General features: G+C 39.2%; 1 protein-coding gene across 2 annotated transcripts in view; it reads left to right on the top strand.

Annotated features, from left to right (window-relative positions):
- mideasb (mitotic deacetylase associated SANT domain protein b) overlaps positions 1-24,376 on the top strand; it is a 73,869-nt gene extending 49,493 nt beyond the window's left edge. For both annotated transcript variants that reach the window (XM_061896259.1, XM_061896258.1), the window contains exons 8-13: positions 4,004-4,079; positions 7,154-7,242; positions 11,365-11,505; positions 11,586-11,699; positions 17,510-17,727; positions 22,801-24,376. In XM_061896259.1, the coding sequence (XP_061752243.1) occupies positions 4,004-4,079; positions 7,154-7,242; positions 11,365-11,505; positions 11,586-11,699; positions 17,510-17,727; positions 22,801-23,050 (888 nt within the window). In that variant the 3' untranslated portion in view covers positions 23,051-24,376. The remainder of the gene's footprint in view (positions 1-4,003; positions 4,080-7,153; positions 7,243-11,364; positions 11,506-11,585; positions 11,700-17,509; positions 17,728-22,800) is intronic.
- The last annotated feature ends 388 nt before the right edge of the window (positions 24,377-24,764 follow it).

Genomic DNA, 24,764 nt, shown 5'->3' with positions numbered 1-24,764 from the left:
GTCGCCACCTCATCGCAGGGCCAACACAGATAGCCTTCCGCCCGATTGTAGCTGAAGGCGGGGTACACCCTGGACAAGTCGCCACCTCATCGCAGGGCCGACACAGATAGCCTTCCGCCCGATTGTAGCTGAAGGCGGGGTACACCCTGGACAAGTCGCCACCTCATCGCAGGGCCGACACAGATAGCCTTCCGCCCGATTGTAGCTGAAGGCGGGGTACACCCTGGACAAGTCGCCACCTCATCGCAGGGCCGACACAGATAGCCCTCCGCCCGATTGTAGCTGAAGGCGGGGTACACCCTGGACAAGTCGCCACCTCATCGCAGGGCCAACACAGATAGCCTTCCGCCCGATTGTAGCTGAAGGCGGGGTACACCCTGGACAAGTCGCCACCTCATCGCAGGGCCAACACAGATAGCCCTCCGCCCGATTGTAGCTGAAGGCGGGGTACACCCTGGACAAGTCGCCACCTCATCGCAGGGCCAACACAGATAGCCTTCCGCCCGATTGTAGCTGAAGGCGGGGTACACCCTGGACAAGTCGCCACCTCATCGCAGGGCCAACACAGATAGCCTTCCGCCCGATTGTAGCTGAAGGCGGGGTACACCCTGGACAAGTCGCCACCTCATCGCAGGGCCAACACAGATAGCCTTCCGCCCGATTGTAGCTGAAGGCGGGGTACACCCTGGACAAGTCGCCACCTCATCGCAGGGCCAACACAGATAGCCCTCCGCCCGATTGTAGCTGAAGGCGGGGTACACCCTGGACAAGTCGCCACCTCATCGCAGGGCCAACACAGATAGCCTTCCGCCCGATTGTAGCTGAAGGCGGGGTACACCCTGGGCAAGTCGCCACCTCATCGCAGGGCCAACACAGATAGCCTTCCGCCCGATTGTAGCTGAAGGCGGGGTACACCCTGGACAAGTCGCCACCTCATCGCAGGGCCAACACAGATAGCCTTCCGCCCGATTGTAGCTGACGGCGGGGTACACCCTGGACAAGTCGCCACCTCATCGCAGGGCCAACACAGATAGCCTTCCGCCCGATTGTAGCTGAAGGCGGGGTACACCCTGGACAAGTTGCCACCCCATTGCAGGGCCAACACAGATAGCCTTCCGCCCGATTGTAGCTGAAGGCGGGGTACACCCTGGACAAGTCGCCACCTCATCGCAGGGCCAACACAGATAGCCTTCCGCCCGATTGTAGCTGAGATAGGCGCCAGCGCCCCCCACGACCCCGAAAGGGAATAAGCGGTAGAAAATGGATGGATGGATGGATATAATAAGTGCAGGCCTAAATTTACCGCATGCCTTTGGTAAGCGCCGGAGTGAGAAGAGGTTTTAAATTAATTATGGTAAATGGTAAATAATAAGAGTATACAATGACTTGCAAATCCTTTTCAACTTACCGTACTTCCTTGAATTGCCGCCAGGTATATAGTATGCGCCAGGTAGCGCATGCTTAGCATTACCGCCGGTTTAGGATTAACGCCGGGTCAAACTCGTTTCGCTGCGTGTGTCAAATATGAGTCATTAAATGACTCCCGCCTCCTGGTGGTAGAGGGCGCTAGTGATCCTTCTCGCGTCAACTCGGCTGTAGAAGAAGTGACGACAAGCAGCGATCGCTTATTTTTTGCTCTCGCTTGCACTTTTAACATAGAGGATTACATATCTAGAATAATATAGTTTTCTAAACTGGACTTTCAATCGAAGCAGGAGGTAATAAAGGAAGATCTCCATCGAGACTGAGAGACTTTTAAAACTGAAGAAAGATAAGGAAGACTTCTATAAACAAGTTATCGATGCTTTTGATCAGAAAGAGCTGCGCGTGGACTTCATTTATAAGTAAAGGTGAGACCATAATAATGTTTTTTTTATTAAATGTGCTTTTCATGATGTTATCCTTACATCACACTCAAATTTATAAGCGCAGGCCTAAATTTACCGCATGCCTTTGGTAAGTGAGAAGAGGTTTTAAATTAATTAGCACCCCGCCGACAATATAAGGAAAAACGGTATATTCAATTGAATACACTGCAAAGACAAGCTATTTAACGTTGGAACTGGTAAACGTTGTTACTTTTGGCAAATATTAGCTCATTTGGAATTTGATGCCTGCGACATGTTTCGAAGAAGCTGGCACAAGTGGCAAAAAAGACTGAGAAAGTTGAGGAATGCTCATCGAAGACTTTTTCGTAACATCCCACAGGTGAACAGGCTAAATTGGGAACAGGTGGCGGCATAGCTCGGTTGGTAGAGCGGCCGTGCCAGCAACTTGAGGGTTGTAGGATCGATTCCCGCTTGTGCCATCCTAGTTACTGCCGTTGTGTCCTTGGGCAAGACACTTTACCCACCTGCTCCCAGTGCCACCCACACTGGTTTAAACGTAACTTAGATATTGGGTGTCACTATGTAAAGCGCTTTGAGTCACTTGAGAAAAGCGCTATATAAATATAATTCACTTCACTTCAATTCACTATGATTGGATATAAAAGCAGATTCCATTAAGTTCTCAGTCATTTCACAAACAAGGACGGGGCGAGGGTCACCACGTTGTCAAGAAACGCCTAAACTAAGTAATTTAGAACAACATTTCTCAACCAGCTATTGCAAGGAATTTAGGGATTTCGCCATCCACGCTCCGTAATATCATCAAAAGGTTCGGAGAATCTGGAGAAAGCACTGCACGTAATCAGCAAGGCCGTGACCTTTGATCCCTCAGGCGGTACTGCATCAAAAAGCGACATCAGCGTGTAAAGGATATCACCACATGCACTTCAGAAAACCACTGTCAGTAACTACAGTTGGTCGCTACATCTGTAAGTGCAAGTTAAAACTCTAATATGCGAAGCGAAAGCCATTTATCAACAACACCGAGAAATGCCACCGTATATTGTAGCGTTCCGGAAGAGTTAGAGCTGCAAGGTGTTCTGGGTTTTTGTTCCGTTGTGTTATGGTGCGGATGTTCTCCCGAAATGTGTTTGTCATTCTTGTTTGGTGTGACTTCACAGTGTGGCCCATATTTGTAACAGTGTTAAAGTTGTCTATACGGACACCCTCAGTGTGACCTGTATGGCTGTTGACCAAGTATGTGTTGCATTCACTTGTGTGTGTGAAAAAGCCAAAGATATTATGTGATTGGGCCGGCACGCAAAGGCAGTGCCTTTACGGTTTATTGGCGCTCTGTACTTATCCCTACGTCTGCGTACACAGCGGTGTTTTAAAAAGTCATACATTTTGATTTTTGAAACCGATACTTTCCGATATTACATTTTAAAGCATTTATCGGCCGATAATATCAGCAATCCGATATTATTGGACATCCCTAATATATATATCTATCTATGTGTATATGTATGCATATATGTGTGTATGTATGTGTGTATGTATATATGTATGTGTGTATATATATATATATATATATATATATATATAATATGTATGTATGTATGTATGTATGTGTGTGTGTCTGTGTATATACAGTTGTGGTCAAAAGTTTACATACACTTGTAAAGAACATAATGTCATGGCTGTCTTGAGTTTCCAATCATTTCTACAACTTTTACTTTTTTGTGATAGAGTGATAGACGCTCGCTGGTGGTTGTTTGAGCACACTGCAGCGAGTCCTGGAAAAATGAACCAACCGCCACTCCTTAATGCGTCAGTCAGACGCAGGATTCTCACAAGAATGAGGCAAAAAAAACAACCCAGGCCCACAGTACACGCACGCCGTAACGTGAGGGCAGCTTTTGTGCGAACGCCAGTTTCGGATTCTTGGCCCGAGCGACCAGCGTCGGCCTTAGCGTTGTCAAGGAAACGGAGAGTGGGTGAGGAGGGGGCTGTTATAAGCGCCTACGCTCCTCTGGAGCATTCTGGCAAGATGGTGGAGCGCCAAAGTTGATATGTTTTGATAAAAATCCCAAGCGAAATAAAATGTTGCACGCTTTCAGAGGCCATAGTTCTCAAAAAGTATCTCATTGTTGTCAACATGTTTTGTTTTCCAGGCCACTTTGTCTATGCTCATGCTGAAGAATCCTCTTTTCCCCAAGTCCCAGTCTTTGTCCAACTACCACTACTCAGGTAACGTCACATTGGACTCCTTTTTTATAGCGCTTTCCTTTCTGGCTTTTTTTTTTTCAAACAAAGCTTCTTTTTTTGGACGCAATGTTTAAAAACCATTTGCAACAATAAAATATAATATATAACATACAATAGAACAAAATAAATTTAAAAAACAATGAAAATATGTGCCAATCTGAAAAAAAATAATTAAAAAATTATATATTTTATTTGTAAAATCACTTTACATTGCGCAAACAACCTCAAAGTGCTACAGTGTATTAAAAAATAATATATATATAATTAAAAAAATACAATAAAAACTAGAACAGCCTAATAGCTAGAACTAGCATGCAATGTCTGATTCTGATTCTGATTCATATATCTAAAAAAAGGGCTTTTTCAAAAAGAAGGTTTTTTAAGGCTTTTTTAAAAGCATCCACAGTCTGTGGTGGCCTCAGGTGGTCAGGGAGAGCGTTCCATAAACTGGGAGCGGCAGAGCAGAAAGCCCGGTCTGCCGTTGTTCGTAGCTTTGTCCTCGGAGGTTGGAAGAGGTTAGTCTGTCCGGAGCGGAGGTGTCGTGTGGAGGATTTGGGGGTGAGCAGTACTTTGAGGTAGAGGGGGGGCATTTCTGTGTTGGCCCTGTGATGAGGTGGCGACTTGTCCAGGGTGTACCCCGCCTTCCACCCGAATGCAGTTAAGATAGGCACCCCCGCCATCCCAAAAGGGACAAGCTGTAGGAAATGGATGGAATAACATAAAAATAATAAAAAAATGTGTTAAAATAAAAATACAATTAAATACATTTTAAGAAAAATACAATGAAATATAATATAATACTGTATATAATATACAATAGAACAAATTACATTAAACAAAGGAAAAAATGTGCTAATCGGAAAAAATATATATATATATTTTATTTGTAAAAGCACTTTACATTGCGCAAACAACCTCAAAGTGCTACAGTGTATTAAAAAAAATTAAAAGATAATTTAAAAAAATACAATAAAAACTAGAACAGCCTAATAGCTAGAACTAGCATGCAATGTCTGATTCTGATTCTGATTAATGTATCTAAAAAAAAGGGCTTTTTCAAAAAGAAGGTTTTTTAAGCCTTTTTTAAAAGCATCCACAGTCTGTGGTGGCCTCAGGTGGTCAGGGAGAGCGTTCCATAAACTGGGAGCGGCAGAGCAGAAAGCCCGGTCTCCCGTTGTTCGTAGCTTTGTCCTCGGAGGTTGGAGGAGGTTAGTCTGTCCGGAGCGGAGGTGTCGTGTGGAGGATTTGGGGGTGAGCAGTACTTTGAGGTAGAGAGGGGCATTTCTGTGTTGGCCCTGTGATGAGGTGGTAACTTGTCCAGGGTGTACCCCGCCTTCCACCCGAATGCAGTTAAGATAGGCTCCGGCACCCCCCGCCATCCCAAAAGGGACAAGCTGTAGGAAATGGATGGAATAACATAAAAATAATAAAAAAATGTGTTAAAATAAAAATACAATAAAAATACATTTCAAGAAAAATACAATGAAATATAATATAATACTGTATATAATATACAATAGAACAAATTACATCAAACGAAGGAAAAAATGTGCTAATCGGAAAAAAAATATATATATATTTTATTTGTAAAAGCACTTTACATTGCGCAAACAACCTCAAAGTGCTACAGTGTATTAAAAAAAAATTAAAAGATAATTTAAAAAAATTAAATAAAAACTAGAACAGCCTAATAGCTAGAACTAGCATGCAATGTCTGATTCTGATTCTGATTCATACATCTAAAAAAAGGGCTTTTTCAAAAAGAAGGTTTTTTAAGCCTTTTTTAAAAGCATCCACAGTCTGTGGTGGCCTCAGGTGGTCAGGGAGAGCGTTCCATAAACTGGGAGCGGCAGAGCAGAAAGCCCGGTCTCCCATTGTTTGTAGCTTTGTCCTCGGAGGTTGGAGGAGGTTAGTTTGTTCGGAGCGGAGGTGTCGTGTGGAGGTTTTGGGGGTGAGCAGTACTTTGTGGTAGAGGGAGGGCATTTGTGTGTTGGCCCTGTGATGAGGAGGTGACTTGTCCAGGGTGTACCCCGCCTTCCACCCGAATGCAGTTAAGATAGGCTCCGGCACCCCCCGCCATCCCAAAAGGGACAAGCTGTAGGAAATGGATGAAATAACATAAAATTATAAAGTAAAATAATAAAAAAATGTGTTAAAATAAAAATACAATTAAATACATTTTAAGAAACATGTGCAAAAATACAATGAAATATAATATAACACTGTATATAATATACAATAGAACAAATTACATTAAAGGAAAAAATGTGCGAATCGGAAAAAAAAAATATAGATTTTATTTGTGAAAGCACTTTAGATTGAGCAAACAACCTCAAAGTGCTACAGTGTATTAAAAAATAAAAAGCTGATTAAAAAAAAACTAGAACTGCCTTATAGCTAAAACTAGCACGCATGTATCCAAAGAAAGGCTTTTTTTTGTTTTTTTTAAAGACAGGTTTTTTAAGCCTTTTTTAAAAGCACCCACAGTCTGTGGTGCCCTCAGGTGGTCAGGGAGAGCTCCACAGACTTTGTGGAGCTTTGTTCTTCGGCGTTGGAGGAGGTTAGTTTGTTCGGAGCGGCACCCGAGGGTCTTGTGAGATGATGCTGGCTGCTGCCAGTTCATTATTATGAAAAAATGACAGAGAGGAAGGCGAGAAACACTTTTTATTTCAACAGACTCTTGCGCCGTCCCTTCCGTCAAAACTCTGCAGCTTTCCGAGGGATCGCTTGTGCACGCCAGTTTTCCGAGACTCTGTATTTAGTTAGCGCAGGCAGCATGAAGCAGGGCTTTTATTGTGAAGATAGGAAATGTGCAGTCGGCCTTTAGAGTTTTGACGGAAGGTACGGCGCGAGAGTCTGTTGAAATAAAAAGTGTTTCTCGCTTGAGAAGAAGGACTGTGAGGTCAACATGGAGAAAAGTGTTAGTCCCAGCATGTGTTCAATCCCCCACCTTAGCAGCCATTCTTTATTCTCATGGTCATGGAGTGTGTGTGTATTTGCTGAGGTTGATGAACCTGTCTGCTACTAATAGTCCTTCTTTCTTCTTGTTTCGTCAGGTTCAGACAGCTGGTCGGCAGCAGAGCGACGTCACTTCAACAAAGGCCTCGGCGGCCACAAGAAGGACTTCTTCATGGTGCAGAAGATGGTGAGCAAACAGGAAGTGACATCATAACGTGTGACTTTAAAAACAAACAAACGCTCCAGCGATACAAGTCGGGCCCTGCCGTGTTGATATCAAATAGCTTACGCCGTGTCCCACACCAGCGGTCCAATTTTGAGCCCGTGTTGATATCGATATTGGTCCGATAACTGTATCAGATGATATCAGTTTGCTTGTAAAATGTTCGATGTAAAAAAAAAAATGACCACACCACTTTAACATAAAGACAGCTTAAGTCCACTCCAGACAGTTAAAAATAAATAGCTTACTGATTAGTGTTGTACATATACAATGTTGATATCGGAACTTGCATGTAAAATACACAATATAAGTGGTCATATTTATTAGTGGTGTCCTGATACAACGATGATGTCGGATATCAGTTCGATACCAGCAAAAGATCAAATGTTGGATGATATGAACTTGCATGTAAAATGGCCGATATTAGCTGCGATACAAGCAATCCTATTTATTAGTGGTGTCCTGATAAGATATTGATATCGGTCAGATATCAGTCTGATATCAGCCTGCATGTAAAATACACAATATAAGCAGTCATATTTAATAGTGGTGTCCTGATACGATATTGTTATTGGAAATCAGTCTGATATCAGCTTGCATGTAAAATACACAATAAAAGCAGCGATATTTGTTAGAGGTGTCAAGATAAGATATTGATATCTGAAATCAAAACGATATCAGCTTGCATGTAAAATACACAATAAAAGCAGTGATATTTGTTAGAGGTGTCAAGATAAGATATTGATATCTGAAATCAAAACGATATCAGCTTGCTTGTAAAATACACAATATAAGCGGTCATATTTATTAGTGGTGTCCAGATACGACAATGATGTTGGATATCAGTTCGATACCAGCAAAAGATCAAATGTTGGATGATATGAACTTGCATGTAAAATGGCCGATATTAGCTGCGATACAAGCAATCATATTTATTAGTGGTGTCCTGATAAGATATTGATATCGGTCAGATATCAGTCTGATATCAGCCTGCATGTAAAATACACAATATAAGCAGTCATATTTAATAGTGGTGTCCCGATAAGATATTGTTATTGGAAATCAGTCTGATATCAGCTTGCATGTAAAATACACAATAAAAGCAGCGATATTTGTTAGAGGTGTCCTGATAAGATATTGATATCTGAAGTCAAAACGATATCAGTTCGCATGTAAAATACACAATATAAACAGTCATATTTATTAGAGGTGTCCCGATACAATATTGTTATTGGAAATCAGTCTGATATCAGCTTGCATGTAAAATACACAATAAAAGCAGCGATATTTATTAGAGGTGTCCCGATCAGATATTGATATCTGTAATCAAAACGATATCAGCTTGCATGTAAAATACACAATATAAGCAGTCATATTTAATAGTGGTGTCCTGATAAGATATTGTTATTGGAAATCAGTCTGATATCAGCTTGCATGTAAAATACACAATAAAAGCAGCGATATTTGTTAGAGGTGTCCTGATAAGATATTGATATCTGAAGTCAAAACGATATCAGTTCGCATGTAAAATACACAATATAAACAGTCATATTTATTAGAGGTGTCCCGATACGATACTGATATCTGAAATCAAAATGAAATCAGCTCGCATGTAAAATACACAATATAAACCCCAAACGGGACCAGCGGTAGAAATTTAATGGATGGATATTTATTAGAGGTGTCCAGATACGACATTGATATTGGATATCAGTTCAATACCAGCAAAAGATCAAGTACCAGAAATGTCTGATACAACCTCCAGTACAAGCAATCATATTTATTAGTAGTGTCGCACTTAGATGTTAATATCAGATATCAGATCGCATGTATGTAAAATGTCTGATACAACCTCCAGTACTAACAGTCATATTTATTAGTGGTGTCCCCAATTGGTGTTAATATCGGATATCAGTTTGACAGCAGCAAAAGATCATATGTTGGATGATATGAACTTGCAGGTAAAATGGCCGATACAAGGTCCGATAAAAGCAATTATATTTATTAGTGGTGTCCTGATAAGATATTGATATCGGAGGTCAGTCGTTTATCAGCTTGCATGTAAAATACAAAATATAAGCAGTTATTTTTATTAGTGGAGTCCCGATACGATATTGATATCGGGAATCACTCTGGTATCAGCTTGCATGTATAATATACATACAGATACGACATTGATACTGGATATCAGTTTAATACCAGCAAAAGATCAAGTATCAGAAATGTCCGATACAACCTCCAATGCAAGCAATCATATTTATTAGTAGTGTCCCACTTAGATGTAAATATCAGATATCAGTTCAATACCAGCAAAATAATACATTTCCGATGGTATGAACTTGCATGTGAAATGGCCGATACAAGGTCCGATACGAGCAATCATATTTATTAGTAGTGTCCCAATACGATATTGATATGAGAAAACAGTCTGATATCAGCCTGCATGTAAATTGGGCGATACAAGCAGTCATATTTATTAGTGGTGTCCCAATACGATATTTATATCGGAGATCAGCTTGCATGTAAAATACACAATATAAGCAGTCATATTTATTAGTGGTGTCCTGATACGATATTGATATATGATATCAGTTCAATACCAACAAAAGTATCAAGTATCGGATGACATCAGCTTGCATGTAAAATGTCCAATACAATCTCCAATACCAACAGTCATATTTATTAGTGGTGTGCCAATTAGATGTTAATATCGGATATCAGTTCGATACCAGCAAAATATCAAATTTCGGATGGTATGAACTTGCATGTGAAATGACCGATACAAGGTCCGATACAAGCAATCATATTTATCAGTGGTGTCCCGATATGATATAGATATCGGAAATCAGTCTGATATCAGCCTGCATGTAAAATACACAATATAAGCAGTCATATTTATTAGTGGTGTCCCGATACGATATTGTTATCGGAGATCAGTCTGATATCAGCTTGCATGTAAAATACACAATATAAGCAGTCATATTTAATAGTGGTGTCCTGATGAGATATTGATATCGGAGATCAGTCTGATATCAGTCTAAATGTAAAATACACAATATAAGCAGTCATATTTAATGGTGGTGTCCTGATACGATATCGATATTGGATATCAGTTCAATACCAGCAAAAGATCAAGTATCGGATGACATCAGCGTGCATGTAAAATGTCCGATACAATCTCCAATACCAGCAGTCACATTTAATAGTGGTGTCCCAAATTGGTGTTAATATCAGATATCAGTTCGATACTAGCAAAATATCAAATTTCGGATGGTATGAACTTGCATGTAAAATGGTCGATACAAGCAATCATATTTATTAGTGGTGTCCTGATACGATATTGATATCGAAGATCAGTCTGATATCAGCTTGTATGTAAAATACACAATATAAGCAGTCATATTTAATGGTGGTGTCCTGATACGATATTGATATCGGAGATCAGTCTGATATCAGCCTGCATGTAAAATACACAATATAAGCAGTCATATTTATTAGTGGTGTCCTGATACGATATTGGTATCGGAGATCAGTTTAATATCAGCTTGCATGTAAAATACACAATATAAGCAGTCATTTTTATCAGAGGTGTCCTGATACGATATTGATATCGGAGATCAGTTTAATATCAGCATGTATGTAAAATACACAATATAAGCAGTCATATTTAATGGTGGTGTCCTGATACGATATTGATATCGGAGATCAGTCTGATATCAGCCTGCATGTAAAATACCCAATATAAGCAGTCATATTTAATAGTGGTGTCCTGATACGATATTGATATCAGTCTGATATCAGCCTGCATGTAAAATACACAATATAAGCAGTCATATTTATTTATTAGTGGTGTCCCGATACGATATTGATATCGGAGATCAGTCTGATGAACGTGTCTCCATCATTCAACTTACTGTGCCGTCAGCTTAATCTATGGAGTTATTATCTCTACGAGGTGTCACCACAAAACAATTACCACACCACTTCAACTTAAAGACAGCTAAAGTCCATTCCAAGCAGTTAAAAAGACGTTGGTTAGTGTTTTCCTACCAGTGGTTGTGTTAATTGCAGGTGTTGTTGTCACAGGTGCGCAGTAAGACGGTGGCACAGTGTGTGGAGTTCTACTACTCCCACAAGAAGCACGTCAAGCTGGGACGTAACGGGACGGCGTTTTACGGCGAGGCCGTGACCTCGGAGATCCACGCCCACGTGGCGACGGAGCACCAGGTCGGTAAACGCGGGGCGCAAAGTTCGAGCACCGAGTCAGATGGCGGTGCTGTCTTTAAAAGTCCACCTCGTCCTTGTAGGTCTCGCACGGTGACCAGCAGCAGGAGGACAGCAGGAAGCAGGAGGAGTCAGCTGACAGGAAACAGGAAGTCGGCCCTCCCGGGGCGGGGCTCTTGCCGCCGTCTGCCGAGAACGTGAGTGCCCAGGATGACTTTGTTGTCACGATTTGACAAAATGACATCACGTCTTGTCCGTATGGAATAAACGGCAGCACGGTGGAACAGGGGGTTGGTACGTGTGCCTCACAACAAAAAGGGACAAGCAGTAGAAAATGGATGGATGGATGCATTTGCATATTACGTACACACTGCAAGTCTCCAAGGCAGAAGAAAGTGCTAGAAAGTTAGTTTATCTTGGGTTACTTTAGTGGGTTAGGTTAGGTTAAATTCAATTATCTTAGGTTAGGGTTTGGTTAAGTTAGTTTAAGTTAGGTTAGGATGGGTTATCTTAAATTAGCATAAGTTATCTTAAATTATGGTTTGGTTAAGTTAGTTTAAGTTTAGGTTAGGGTAGGTTATCTTAAGTTAGCATAAGTTATCTTAAGTTATGGTCTGGTTAAGTCAGGTTAGGATAGGGTAGGTTAGCTTAAGTTACTTTAAGTTGGGGTAGGCTATTTTAAGTTAGGGTAGATTAGCCCAAAATAGCTTTGGTTTGGTTTTGGTTAAGTTAGGTTATTGTTTGGCTATGCGTGTTAAGTTAAGGTTATGTTATGTTATCTTATTTTAGGTTATCTTAACTTAAATTAGCCTAAAATAGCTGGTTAGCTTAGCTTAATTTTGGTTACTTTAGGTTAGGTTTTTTTAGGTTAGGTTAAATTCAATTATCCTAGGTTAGGGTTTGGTTAAGTTACTTTAAGTTTAAGTTAGGGTAGGTTATCTTAAGTTAGCATTAGTTATCTTAGCTTAGGGTTTGTTTAAGTTAGTTTAAGTTTAGGTTAGGGTAGGTTATCTTAAGTTAGCATAAGTTATCTTAGTTTATGGTTTGGTTAAGTCAGGTTAGGATAGGGTAGGTTATCTTAAGTTAATTTAAATTGGGTTAGGCTATCTTAAATTAGGGTAGATTAGCCTAAAATAGCTTTGGTTTGGTTTTGGTTAAATTAGGTTAGGTTAATGTTTGGCTATGCGAGTTACATTAAGGTTATGTTAGGTTATCTTATTTCAGGTTATATTAACTTAGATTAGCCTAAAATAGCTTGTTAGCTTAGCTTAATTTTGGTTACTTTAGGTTAGGTTAAATTTAATTATCTTAGGTTAGGGTTTGGTTAAGTTAGTTTAAATTTAGGTTAGGATAGGTTATCTTAAATTAGCATAAGTTATCTTAGGTTAGGGTTTGGTCAAGTTAGTTTAAGTTTAGTTTGGGGTAGGTTATTTTAAGTTACTTTAAGTTGGTTTAGGCTATTCTAAGTTTGGGTAGATTGGCCAAAAATAGCTTTGGTTTGGTTTTGGTTAAGCAAAGTTAGGTTATTGTTTGGCTATGCGAAATACGTTAAGGTTATGTTAGGTTATCCTATCTTAGGTTATCTTAACCTAGATTAGCCTAAAATAGCTGGTTAGCTTAGCTTAATTTTGGTTACTTTAGGTTAGGTTTGTTTAGGTTAGGTTAAATTCAATTATCCTAGGTTAGGGTTCGGTTAAGTTACTTTAAGTTTAAGTTAGGGTAGGTTATCTTAAGTTAGCATAAGTTAGCTTAGGGTTTGGTTAAGTTTGTTTAAGTTTAGGTTAGGGTAGGTTATCTTAAGTTAGCATAAGTTATCTTAAGTTATGGTTTGGTTAAGTCAGGTTAGGAGAGGGTAGGTTAGCTTAAGTTACTTTAAGTTGGGGTAGGCTATTTTAAGTTTGGGTAGATTGGCCTAAAATAGCTTTGGTTTGGTTTTGGTTAAGTTAGGTTTGGTTATTGTTTGGCTATGTGAGTTACATTAAGGTTATGTAAAGGTTATCTTATTTTAGGTTATCTTAACTTAGATTAGCCTAAAATAGCTGGCTATCTTAACTTAATTTTGGTTACTTTAGGTTAGGTAGAAGTCAATTATCTTAGGTTAGGGTTTGGTTAAGTTAGTTTAAGTTTAGGTTGGGATTGGTTATCTTAAGTTAGCATAAGTTATCTTAAGTTATGGTTTAGTTAAGTCAGGTTAGGATAGGGTAGGTTAGTTTAAGTTACTTTAAATTGGGGTAGACTATTCTAAGTTTGGGTAGATTGGCCTAAAATAGCTTTGGTTTGGTTAAGTTAGGTTAGGTTATTGTTTGGCTATGCGAGTTACATTAAGGTTTTGTAAAGGTTATCTTATCTTTGGTTATATTAACTTCGATTAGCCTAAAATAGCTGGTTAGCTTAGCTTAATTTTGGTTACTTTAGGTTAGGTTTGTTTAGGTTAGGTTAAATTCAATTATCCTAGGTTAGGGTTTGGTTAAGTTAAGGGTAGGTTATCTTAAGTTAGCATAAGTTATCTTAGCTTAGGGTTTGGTTAAGTTAGTTTAAGTATAGGTTAGGGTAGGTTATCTTAAGTTAGCATAAGTTATCTTAGGTTATGGTTTGGTTAAGTCAGGTTAGGATAGGGTAGGTTAGCTTAAGTTACTTTAAGTTGGGGTAGGTTATCTTAAGTTAGGGTAGATTAGCCTAAAATAGCTTTGGTTTGGTTTTGGTTAAGTTAGGTTATTGTTTGGCTATGCGAGTTAAGTTAAGGTTATGTTAGGTTATCTTATTTTAGGTTATCTTAACTTAAATTAGCCTAAAATAGCTGGTTAGCTTAGCTTAATTTTGGTTACTTTAGGTTAGGTTTTTTTAGGTTAGGTTAAATTCAATTATCCTAGGTTAGTGTTTGGTTAAGTTACTTGAAGTTTAAGTTAGGGTAGGTTATCTTAAGTTAGCATAAGTTATCTTAGCTTAAGGTTTGTTTAAGTTAGTTTAAGTATAGGTTGGGGTATGTTATCTTAAGTTAGCATAAGTTATCTTAAGTTATGGTTTGGTTAAGTCAGGTTAGGAGAGGGAAGGTTAGCTTAAGTTACTTTAAATTGGGGTAGGCTATTTTAAGTTAGGGTAGATTAGCCTAAAATAGCTTTGGTTTGGTTTTGGTTAAATTAGGTTTGGTTATTGTTTGGCTATGCGAGTTACGCTAAGGTTATGTTAGGTTATTTAATTTTAGGTTATCTTAATTTAGATTAGCCTAAAATAGCTTGTTAGCTTAGCTTAATTTTGGTTACTTTAGGTTAGGTTAAATTTAATTATCTTAGGTTAGGGTTTGGTTAAGTTAGTTTAAATTTAGGTTAGGATAGGTTATCTTAAATTAGCATAAGTTATTTTAGGTTTGGGTTTGGTTAAGTTAGTTTAAGTTTAGGTTGGGGTAGGTTATCTTAAATTAGCATAAATTATTTTAGATTATGGTTTGGTTAAGTCAGGTTAGGAGAGGGTAGGTTAGCTTAAGTTACCTTAAGTTGGGGTAGGCTATTTTAAGTTAGGGTAGATTAGCCTAAAATAGCTTTGGTTTGGTTTTGGTTAAGTTAGGTTATTGTTTGGCTATGCGAGTTATGTTAGGGTTGTGTTAGGTTATCTTATTTTAGGTTATCTTAACTTAGATTAGCCTAAAATAGCTGGTTAGCTTAGCTTAATTTTGGTTACTTTAGGTTAGGTTAAATTCAATTATCTTTGGTTAGGGTTTGGTTAAGTTAGTTTAAGTTTAGGTTGGGGTAGGTTATCTTAAATTAGCATAAGTTATCTTAGGTTATGGTTTGGTTAAGTCAGGTTAGGATAGGGTAGGTTATCTTAAATTAGGGTAGATCAGCCTAAAATTGCTTTGGTTTGGTTTTGGTTAAATTAAGTTAGGTTATTGTTTGGCTATGCGAGTTATGTTCGGTTTATGTTAGATTATCTTATTTTAGGTTATCTTAATTTAGATTAGCCTAAAATAGCTGGTTAGCTTAGCTTAATTTTGGTTACTTTCAGTTAGGGTTAGGTTGGTTTACAATAATTTAGGTTATGTTAAGTTAAGGTAAGTTAGGTTAGGTTAGGTAGTTTATGGAACTACTTTTACAATATAACTTACATTTTAACTACTTAACTTAAAGTTACACTTAACTTTAACTACCTAACTTCAAATACTTTTCCTAAACTTTGACTACTTAACTTGAGCTTGAGGTTCAAGTTAAGCGATCAAAGTTAATTAGTTAGAAGTACAGTTTTAGCTCAAAGTTAAAGTTCAGTTCAAAGTTCAGGGTACCTAAAGTCAAAGTTCTTTTGCAGCCACATTAAGTCATCCATGAAACATCCAGGATAAAGTGCAATCCTCGACATATTTATTATTACTCATCCCATCCAGGAATTAGCGCTACCATTTTTGATTTATTTTGTATTTTTTCAAAAAGTTCCTACATTTCCAGGAATGACTCTTTACTTGAAATGAATTTATTATTTATCAAACATCCACCTTTCTCAGCCCATTCCAAACATTCCAAGCTGTGTTGCGTAAACCTTCTGGATATTAGATCTCTCCCTTATTTTGCCTGGGATTAAACAGTCAAATAGTGAGCACAAATAGACTAAAGAAACAGTTTCCACCCAAAGGCCATTGTAGCATTGAACAGGCCTCAGTGAATGTGTCCCTCAGTTCCTCATGTGTCATGTCTTTTTATTTTTTCGGACTGTAATGTGCAATAATGTTATGTATATATATATATATATATATATATATATACAGTATATATATATATATATACATATATTCATGTGTGTGGATATATACATAGATACCTATGCATGTATATACAGAGTTAGCTGAGTGGTGAGCCCTGTAAACTAGTGCAAACTAGGCCAACGACAACACCATGGAGCCGGGGGGGCTTTTGCAGTTCCAAATAAAAAATAAAAAAAGATGAGAATTTTTCAAAATGTCTAAGAGGAGCCCACCCCGGATAGAAAAGTCAGATTAGTGCTACTTGCTGAAAATCACCAAAAAAAGCTGTACATTTGCATAAGTGTTTAGGTGCGTGTGCCTTTAAGACCTGCCTTGGATCTCCACCTGGGTCAGGAATACAAAATTAGTCCCTGTATTTGCTGGAAGTCACCGAAAAAAGTTGTAAATTTGCCCAAGTGTTTAGGTGTGTGTCCCTTTAAGAAGCCCGACCTGCCTATTGATCTCCACCTGGGTCAGAAATTAAAAATTAGTCCTCTACTTGCTGGAAGTCACCAAAATAAGCTGTACATTTGCCTAAGTGTCTAGGTGTGTGTCCCTTTAAGAAGCCTGGAATGCCTTGGATCTCCACCTGGGTCAGGAATACAAAATTAGTCCTTCTATTTAATGGAAGTCACAAAAAAATCTGTAAATTTGCCCAAGTGTCTCGGTGTGTGTCCCTTTAAGAAGCCCGACCTGCCTATTGATCTCCACCTGGGTCAGAAATTAAAAATTAGTCCTCTACTTGCTGGAAGTCACCAAAATAAGCTGTACATTTGCCTAAGTGTCTAGGTGTGTGTCCCTTTAAGAAGCCTGGAATGCCTTGGATCTCCACCTGGGTCAGGAATACAAAATTAGTCCTTCTATTTAATGGAAGTCACAAAAAAATCTGTAAATTTGCCCAAGTGTCTAGGTGTGTGTCCCTTTAAGACCTGCCTTGGACTATTTAGATTGCCTAGTGGACATTTATCGCTATAGCAACTGTCTTCTTGTCATCGTGGCGGCATAGCTCGGTTGGTAGAGCGGCCGAACCAGCAACTTAAAGGGTTGCAGGTTCGATTCCCGCTTCCGCCATCCTAGTCACTGCCGTTGTGTCCTTGGGCAAGACACTTTACCCACCTGCTCCCAGTGCCACCCACACTGCTTTAAATGTAACTTAGATATTGGGTTTCACTATGTAAAGCGCTTTGAGTCACTAGAGAAAAGTGCTATATAAATATAATACACGTGTCTGCCTTGCACGCACAGACTGATGAATCTCATTTATTTCACATTTCATGGCAGCTCACAACTGTCCTGATCATGAGAACTCAGGATGACATCATCGAGAGAGATAAGCCGCCGCCCCCGCCGTCGCCGCCTCCTCACTTGGGCTCCGCCCCTCGTCCGCCCCCTCCCGGCCCAAAAAAGCAGCACAAGGACGGCGCCAGGATGGTCCCGCCCCCGGCCAGCAAAGGCACCGCCGGCCCCGAGGGGGAGTTTCCCTGCAAGAAATGCGGCAGGTGAGTCGTCTACTTCCTGTTACGTGACCAACCGAGCGAAGGCAGGAAGTAAGAGCAGGTGCTAGCGGTATCCTAGCAACCGATAACACCTGCAAAGTAGTAGCGACCCGAAAAGGATGGATGGATGCTAACTTTTTACTGCATACTATTGTTTTTCCCAGCATGCTAACCATTTTCCACATGCTAACGTTTTTCAGCATGTTTACTTTTTCCAACCTGCTAACTTTCCAACATGCTAAATATTTTCTACATGCTAACTTCTCCCGCATTAACTTTTCTTCACATGGTAACTTTTTTTCAGAATGCTACATTTTCCAGCGGGCTAACTTTTTTCATTGTTTACTTTTTACAGCATGCTAACTTTTTACCGTATGCTATTTTTTTCCCAGCATGCTAACCATTTTCCACATGCTAACTTTTTTCTGCATGTTTACTTTTTCCAACATGCTAACTTTCCAACATGCTAAATATTCTCTACATGCTAACTTCTCCCACATTGATAACTTTTCCTCACATGGTAACTTTTTTTCAGAATGCTAGATTTTCCAGCGGGCTAACTTTTTTCAGTGTGTTTACTTTTTACAGCATGCTAACTTTTTACCGCATACTATTGTTTTTCCAGCATGCTAACCGTTTTTCCACATTCTAACTTTTTTCAGCATGTTTACTTTTTCCAACTTGCTAACTTTCCTACATGCTAAATATCCTCTACATGCTAACTTCTCCCGCATTGATAACTTTTCCTCACATGGTAACTGTTTTTCAGAATGCATAATTTTCCAGCGGGCTAACTTTTTTCGGTGTGTTTACTTTTTCCAACATGCTCACTTTTTCCCTGCATGCTAAATATTCTCTACATCCTAACTTCTCCCGCTTTGATAACTTTTACCAACATGCTAACTATTTATGCAGAATGCAAAATTTTCCAGCAGGCTAACTCTTTTCAGTGTTTTTACTTTTTTCGACATGCTAACTTTTTCCCCGCATGCTAAATATTCTCTACATCTTAACTTCTCCCAGCTTTGATAACTTTTACCCACATGCTAACTATTTATTTCAGAATGCCTAATTTTCCAGGAGGTTAACTTTTTTTGGTGTGTTTCCTTTTTCCAACATGCTAACTTGTTCCCGCATGCTAAATATTCTCCCGCATAAATATTCTCTACATCCTAACTTCTCCCGCTATGATAACTTTTACTAACATGCTAACTATTTATTCAGAATGCAAAATTTTCCAGCGGGCTAACTCTTTTCAGTGTTTTTACTTTTTTCAACATGCTAACTTTTTCCCCGCATGCTAAATATTCTCTACATCTTAACTTCTCCCAGCTTTGATAACTTTTACCCACATGCTAACTATTTATTTCAGAATGCCTAATTTTCCAGCTAGTTAACTTTTTTTGGTGTGTTTGCTTTTTCCAACATGGTAACTTGTTCCCGCATGCTAAATATTCTCCCGCATAAATATTCTCTACATCCTAACTTCTCCCGCTTTGATAACTTTTACCAACTTGCTAACTATTTATTCAGAATGCAAAATTTTCCACCGGGCTAACTCTTTTCAGTGTTTTTACTTTTCTCAACATGCTGACTTTTTCCCCGCATGCTAAATATTCTCTACATCTTAACTTCTCCCAGCTTTGATAACTTTTACCCACATGCTAACTATTTATTTCAGAATGCCTAATTTTCCAGCAGGTTAACTTTTTTTGGTGTGTTTGCTTTTTCCAACATGGTAACTTGTTCCGGCATGCTAAATATTCCCCCGCATAAATATTCTCTACATCCTAACTTCTCCCGCTTTGATAACTTTTACCAACTTGCTAACTATTTATTCAGAATGCAAAATTTTCCAGCGGGCTAACTCTTTTCAGTGTTTTTACCTTTTTCAACATGCTAATTTGTTCCCGCATGCTAAATATTCTCTACATGTTAAATTCTACCACATGGATAACTTTTAACCAACATGCTAACTGTTTTTTTCAGAATGCAACATTTTCCAGCGGGCTAACTTTTTTTCCAGCGTGTTTACTTTTTTTCAGCATTCTAACTTTTTACCGCATACTAAATATTTTCCAGCAGGCTAACTTTTCCCGCATTGATAACTTTTTTTTCCAGAATGCCTAATTTTCCAGGAGGTTAACTTTTTTTGGTGTGTTTGCTTTTTCCAACATGCTAACTTGTTCCCGCATGCTAAATATTCTCCCGCATTGATAACTTTTACCAACATGCTAACTATTTATTCTGAATGCTAAATTTTCCAGCGGGCTAACTTTTCAGTGTTTTTACTTTTTCTCAACATGCTAACTTGGTCCCGCATGCTAAATATTCTCTACATGTTAAATTCTACCACAAGGATAACTTTTAACCAACATGCTAACTATTTTTTTCAGAATGCAAAATTTTCTAGCGGGCTAACTCTTTTTCAGCATACTAACTTTTTACCGCATACTAAATATTTTCCAGCATGCTAACTTTTCCCGCATTGATAACTTTTTTTTCCCAGAATGCTAACTTTTCCAGCGAGGTAATTTTTTTTCAGCATGCTAACTTTTTCCCGCTTTGGAATCTGATTGTTCTCAGTCCATCAGTTTGTGTCAAGGCAGTATACACATTATACTGGTACATGTCACTTTAACGTGTGTGTGTGTGTGTGTGTGTGTGTGTGTGTGTGTGTGTGTGTGTGTGTGTGTGTGTGTGTGTGCGTGTGTGTTAGCATTTTTTCAGAATGCTGACTTTTCTTGCGGGCTATCATTTTTGGTGTTGACTTTTTCCATCATGCTAACTATTTACCACGTGCTAACTTTTCCTTCATACCAACTTTTTTCAGCATGTTTACTTTTTCCGACATGCTAACTTTTTCCCCGCATGCTAAATATTCTTTATATCCTAACTTCTCCCGCTTTGATAACTTTTACCCACATGCTAAGTATTTTTGTTCAGAATGCATAATTTTCCAGTGGGCTAACTTTTTTCAGGGTGTTTACTTTTTCCAACATGCTATTTTTTCCCCCGGATGCTAAATATTCTCTACATCTTAACTTCTCCCAGCTTTGATAACTTTTACCCACATGCTAACTATTTATTTCAGAATGCCTAATTTTACAGGAGGTTAACTTTGCTTTTTCCAACATGATAACTTGTTCCCGCATGCTAAATATTCTACCACATTGATAACTTTTACCAACATGCTAACTATTTATTCAGAATGCAAAATTTTCCAGCGGGCTAACTTTTTTTCAGCATGCTAACTTTTTACCGCATACTAAATATGTTCCAGCATTCTAACTTTTCCCGCATTGATAACTTTTTTTTCCCAGAATGCTAACTTTTCCAGCGAGGTCATTTTTTTTTCAGCATGCTAACTTTTTACCGCATACTAAATATGTTCCAGCATGCTAACTTTTCCCGCATTGATAACTTTTTTTCCCAGAATGCTAACTTTTCCAGCGAGGTCATTTTTTTTTCAGCATGCTAACTTTTTCCCGCTTTGGAATCTGATTTATTCTCAGTCCATCAGTTTGTGTCATGGCAGTATAGACATTATACTGGTACATGTCACTTTAACGTGTGTGTGTGTGCGTGTGTGTGTGTGTGTGTGTGTGCGTGCGTGTGAGCGTGCGTGCGTGCATGCGTGCGTGTAGTTATTATAATATTACAATATTGATTTGAACATATACATGTCATTTTAAATGAAATTAAAGCTGCAAGCAGCGTTGGTCGGGTCCGCCTTTGGCTGCTGCCCCCGAGACCCACGGCCGGATAAGCGTTAGAAGACGCCTTGGAGCCACTATTTTGAGAATCTAATGCATTGTGAAAGTAATGCAGTTGTTGTATTGAAGTGAAAATATCAAACTTCCTGTTGATTTTTGCTAAATTATGTTAATTATTAAAATGTAGGTCTAAATGAGACCTACATAGTGGTTTTTGTTTCATGTCTCTTTGACATTTCTACCGGAAGTTACAAGCAGTTTTGTCTGCGTTTTCTTCCTAGGAGCAGTATGTCTGTGTTGTATTCCTAGGGGGCGCTAGAGCACAATTTTGAGTTTTGGGGTTTGTTTTTTTAATTACCTTGCAATTGTTGGCAGTCCTGATGTGTGTGCCAAGTCTGGTGAATTTTGAAGCATTGTAAAGGGGTCAAATTACAGATGAAAGAGGCAAAAATTAAATTTTTTAGGACAATTTGCGCGGGTGTTCTTTGAAGGCACGTAAAATCAAAACCGGAGCAGTAATCAAAACTCTGATCTACACTTTTAATCAGAAGGGTCCAAACTCTCTCCTGTGCGAGTTTGAAGCCGAAACAACAAACGCACTCGGAGGAGTTTTCATTTGAAAAAAGGTGACGGGTTTTCACAAAACTTTTATTTTGAAGGGGTAATTGCCAACTTCCTGTTAATTTTTTCTGCAGGCTGTCAATTATTAAAATGTAGGTTTAAGTGAGACCTACATAGAACGTTTTGTTTCATGTCTTTCCGGCATTCCTACTGGAAGTTACAAGCAATTTTGTTTGTGTTTTCTTCCTAGGAGCAGTTTTTTCTGTGTTTTATTAAAATATTGCGCTAGAGTGCATTTTTTGATTTTGGGGTTTGTTTTTTCATTGGATCGCAATATTCGCCAGTCCTTATGTGTGCGCCAAGTTTGGTGACTTTTGAAGCATTTTAAAGGGGTCAAATTACAGCGCAAAGAGGCAAAAATTGCATTTTTTGCGAAAATTTTATTTTGAAGGGTTTTTTGCCAACTTCCTGTATATTTTTGCTGAAAGAAGTGAGTGTATGAAAATTGGGTCTAAGTCAGACCTACATAGGAGTTTTTGTTTCATGTCGCTATGACATTCCTAACAGAAGTTACATGCAGTTTTGTCTGTAATTTTTTCCTAGGGGGCGCTAGAGCGCAATTTTCAATAGGGTCCCTAAATAGTACTAAAGCAGCCTAATTGTTATCGACATGATACTTCCTAGCAGGTTGATTAATATCTTGATGACATCATTATACGTCAACTTGTTTAGCAATATTAACATGCTCACTTATACGTCTGCTGTTTTCCGACCTCTGACCTTTCCTTCCCCACCGCAGGATCTTCTACAAGGTGAAGAGTCGCAGCGCCCACATGAAGAGCCACGCCGAGCAGGAGAAGAAGGCCGCCGCCCTGCGCCAGAAGGAGGCGGAGGACCGCGCCGCCGCCGCTCAGGCCGCCACCGCCGCGGCATTCGTGGCCGCCCGGCAACAGAACGGAGCCCGGCCGGCGGGCGGAGACAGCGAGGACGACGAGGCCTCGACGGACAGTGGCGAGGACGACTACTGGCAGTGGCGAGGAAGGACATGAGGACTTTGACGGCATTTTCAGGGAAACGTATGTGTGTGTGTGTGTGTGTGTGTGTGTGTGTGTGCGTGTGTGTGTGTGAAGCAGCACAAATGCCATTTTCCAAGAGGTCTGTCACGCCAATCAAAACTGCAATGAGGTTGTTGTTTTTTTGCTGACTATCGCCAAGCCACGCCCACTCTTAGCACTTTGCACCCCCTGGGATCTCAACACACATTTGTATTACTATTATTACTATTATTACTATTAGAGATGTCCGATAATATCAGACTGACGACAGTATCGGCCGATAAATGCTTTTAAATGTAATATCGGAAATTGTCGGTATCGGTTTCAAAAAGTACAAACCCCGTTTCCACATGAGTTGGGAAATTGTGTTAGATGTAAATATAAACAGAATACAATGATTTGCAAATCCTTTTCAAGCCATATTCAGTTGAATATGCTACAAAGACAACATATTTGATGTTCAAACTCATAAACATTTTTAGCTTTTTTGCAAATAATCATTAACTTTAGAATTTGATGCCAGTAACAGTGCTTGGTGGTCTGAGAATCTGGAGAAATCACTGCACGTAAGCGATGATGTTACGGTCTTTTGATCCCTCAGTCGGTACTGCATCAAAAACTGACATCGGCGTGTAAAGGATATCACCACATGGGCTCAGGAACACTTCAGAAAACCACTGTCAGTAACTGCAGTTGGTCGCTACATCTGTAAGTGCAAGTTAAAACTCTACTACGCAAAGCGAAAGCCATTTATCAACAACACCCAGAAACGCCGCCGGCTTTGCCAGGCCCGAGCTCATCTAAAATGGACTGATGCTCAGTGTGAACCTTAAATATTTTGTCTTTGCAGTCTATTCAATTGACAATAAGTTAAAAAGGATTTGCAAATCATTGTAGTCTCTTTTTATTTACCATTTACACACACTGGTTTTGGGTTTTGTAATATTGTGTGATATGAATATGAATTTTGACGTCAAACAATACTCTTAAAATACGAACTAAATGACATTAAAATATAATAATGAAATAAATACAAACCCCGTTTCCATATGAGTTGGGAAATTGTGTTAGATGTAAATATAAACAGAATACAATGATTTGCAAATCCTTTTCAAGCCATATTCAGTTGAATATGCTACAAAGACAACATATTTGATGTTCAAACTCATACTTTTTTTTTTTTCTAAATAATAATTAACTTAGAATTTGCATGGCTGCAACATGTGCCAAAGTAGTTGGGAAAGGGCATGTTCACCACTGTGTTACATCACCTTTTCTTTTAACAACACTCAATAAACGTTTGGGAACTGAGGAAACTAATTGTTGAAGCCTTGAAAGTGGAATTCTTTCCCATTCTTGTTTTATGTAGAGCTTCAGTCCTTCAACAGTCCGGGGTCTCCGCTGTCCTATTTTACGCTTCATAATGCGCCACACATTTTCCATGGGAGACAGGTCTGGACTGCAAGCGGGACAGCAAAGTACCCACACTATTTTACTACGAAGCCACGTTGTTATAACATGTGCTGAATGTGGCTTGGCATTGTCTTGCTGAAATAAGCAGGGGCGTCCATGATAACGTTGCTTGGATGACAACATATGTTGCTCCAAAACCTGTATGTACCTTTCAGCATTAATGGTGCCTTCACAGATGTGTAAGTTACCCATGCCTTGGGCACTAATGCACCCCCATACCATCCCACATGCTGGC

This window comes from Nerophis ophidion, linkage group LG03 (assembly GCF_033978795.1).
Source record: "Nerophis ophidion isolate RoL-2023_Sa linkage group LG03, RoL_Noph_v1.0, whole genome shotgun sequence".
In the NCBI taxonomy this organism is placed as follows: Eukaryota; Metazoa; Chordata; class Actinopteri; order Syngnathiformes; family Syngnathidae; genus Nerophis; species Nerophis ophidion.
The sequence above is the reverse complement of the archived record's forward strand: the minus strand, read 5'-3'. Positions and strand labels throughout refer to the sequence as shown.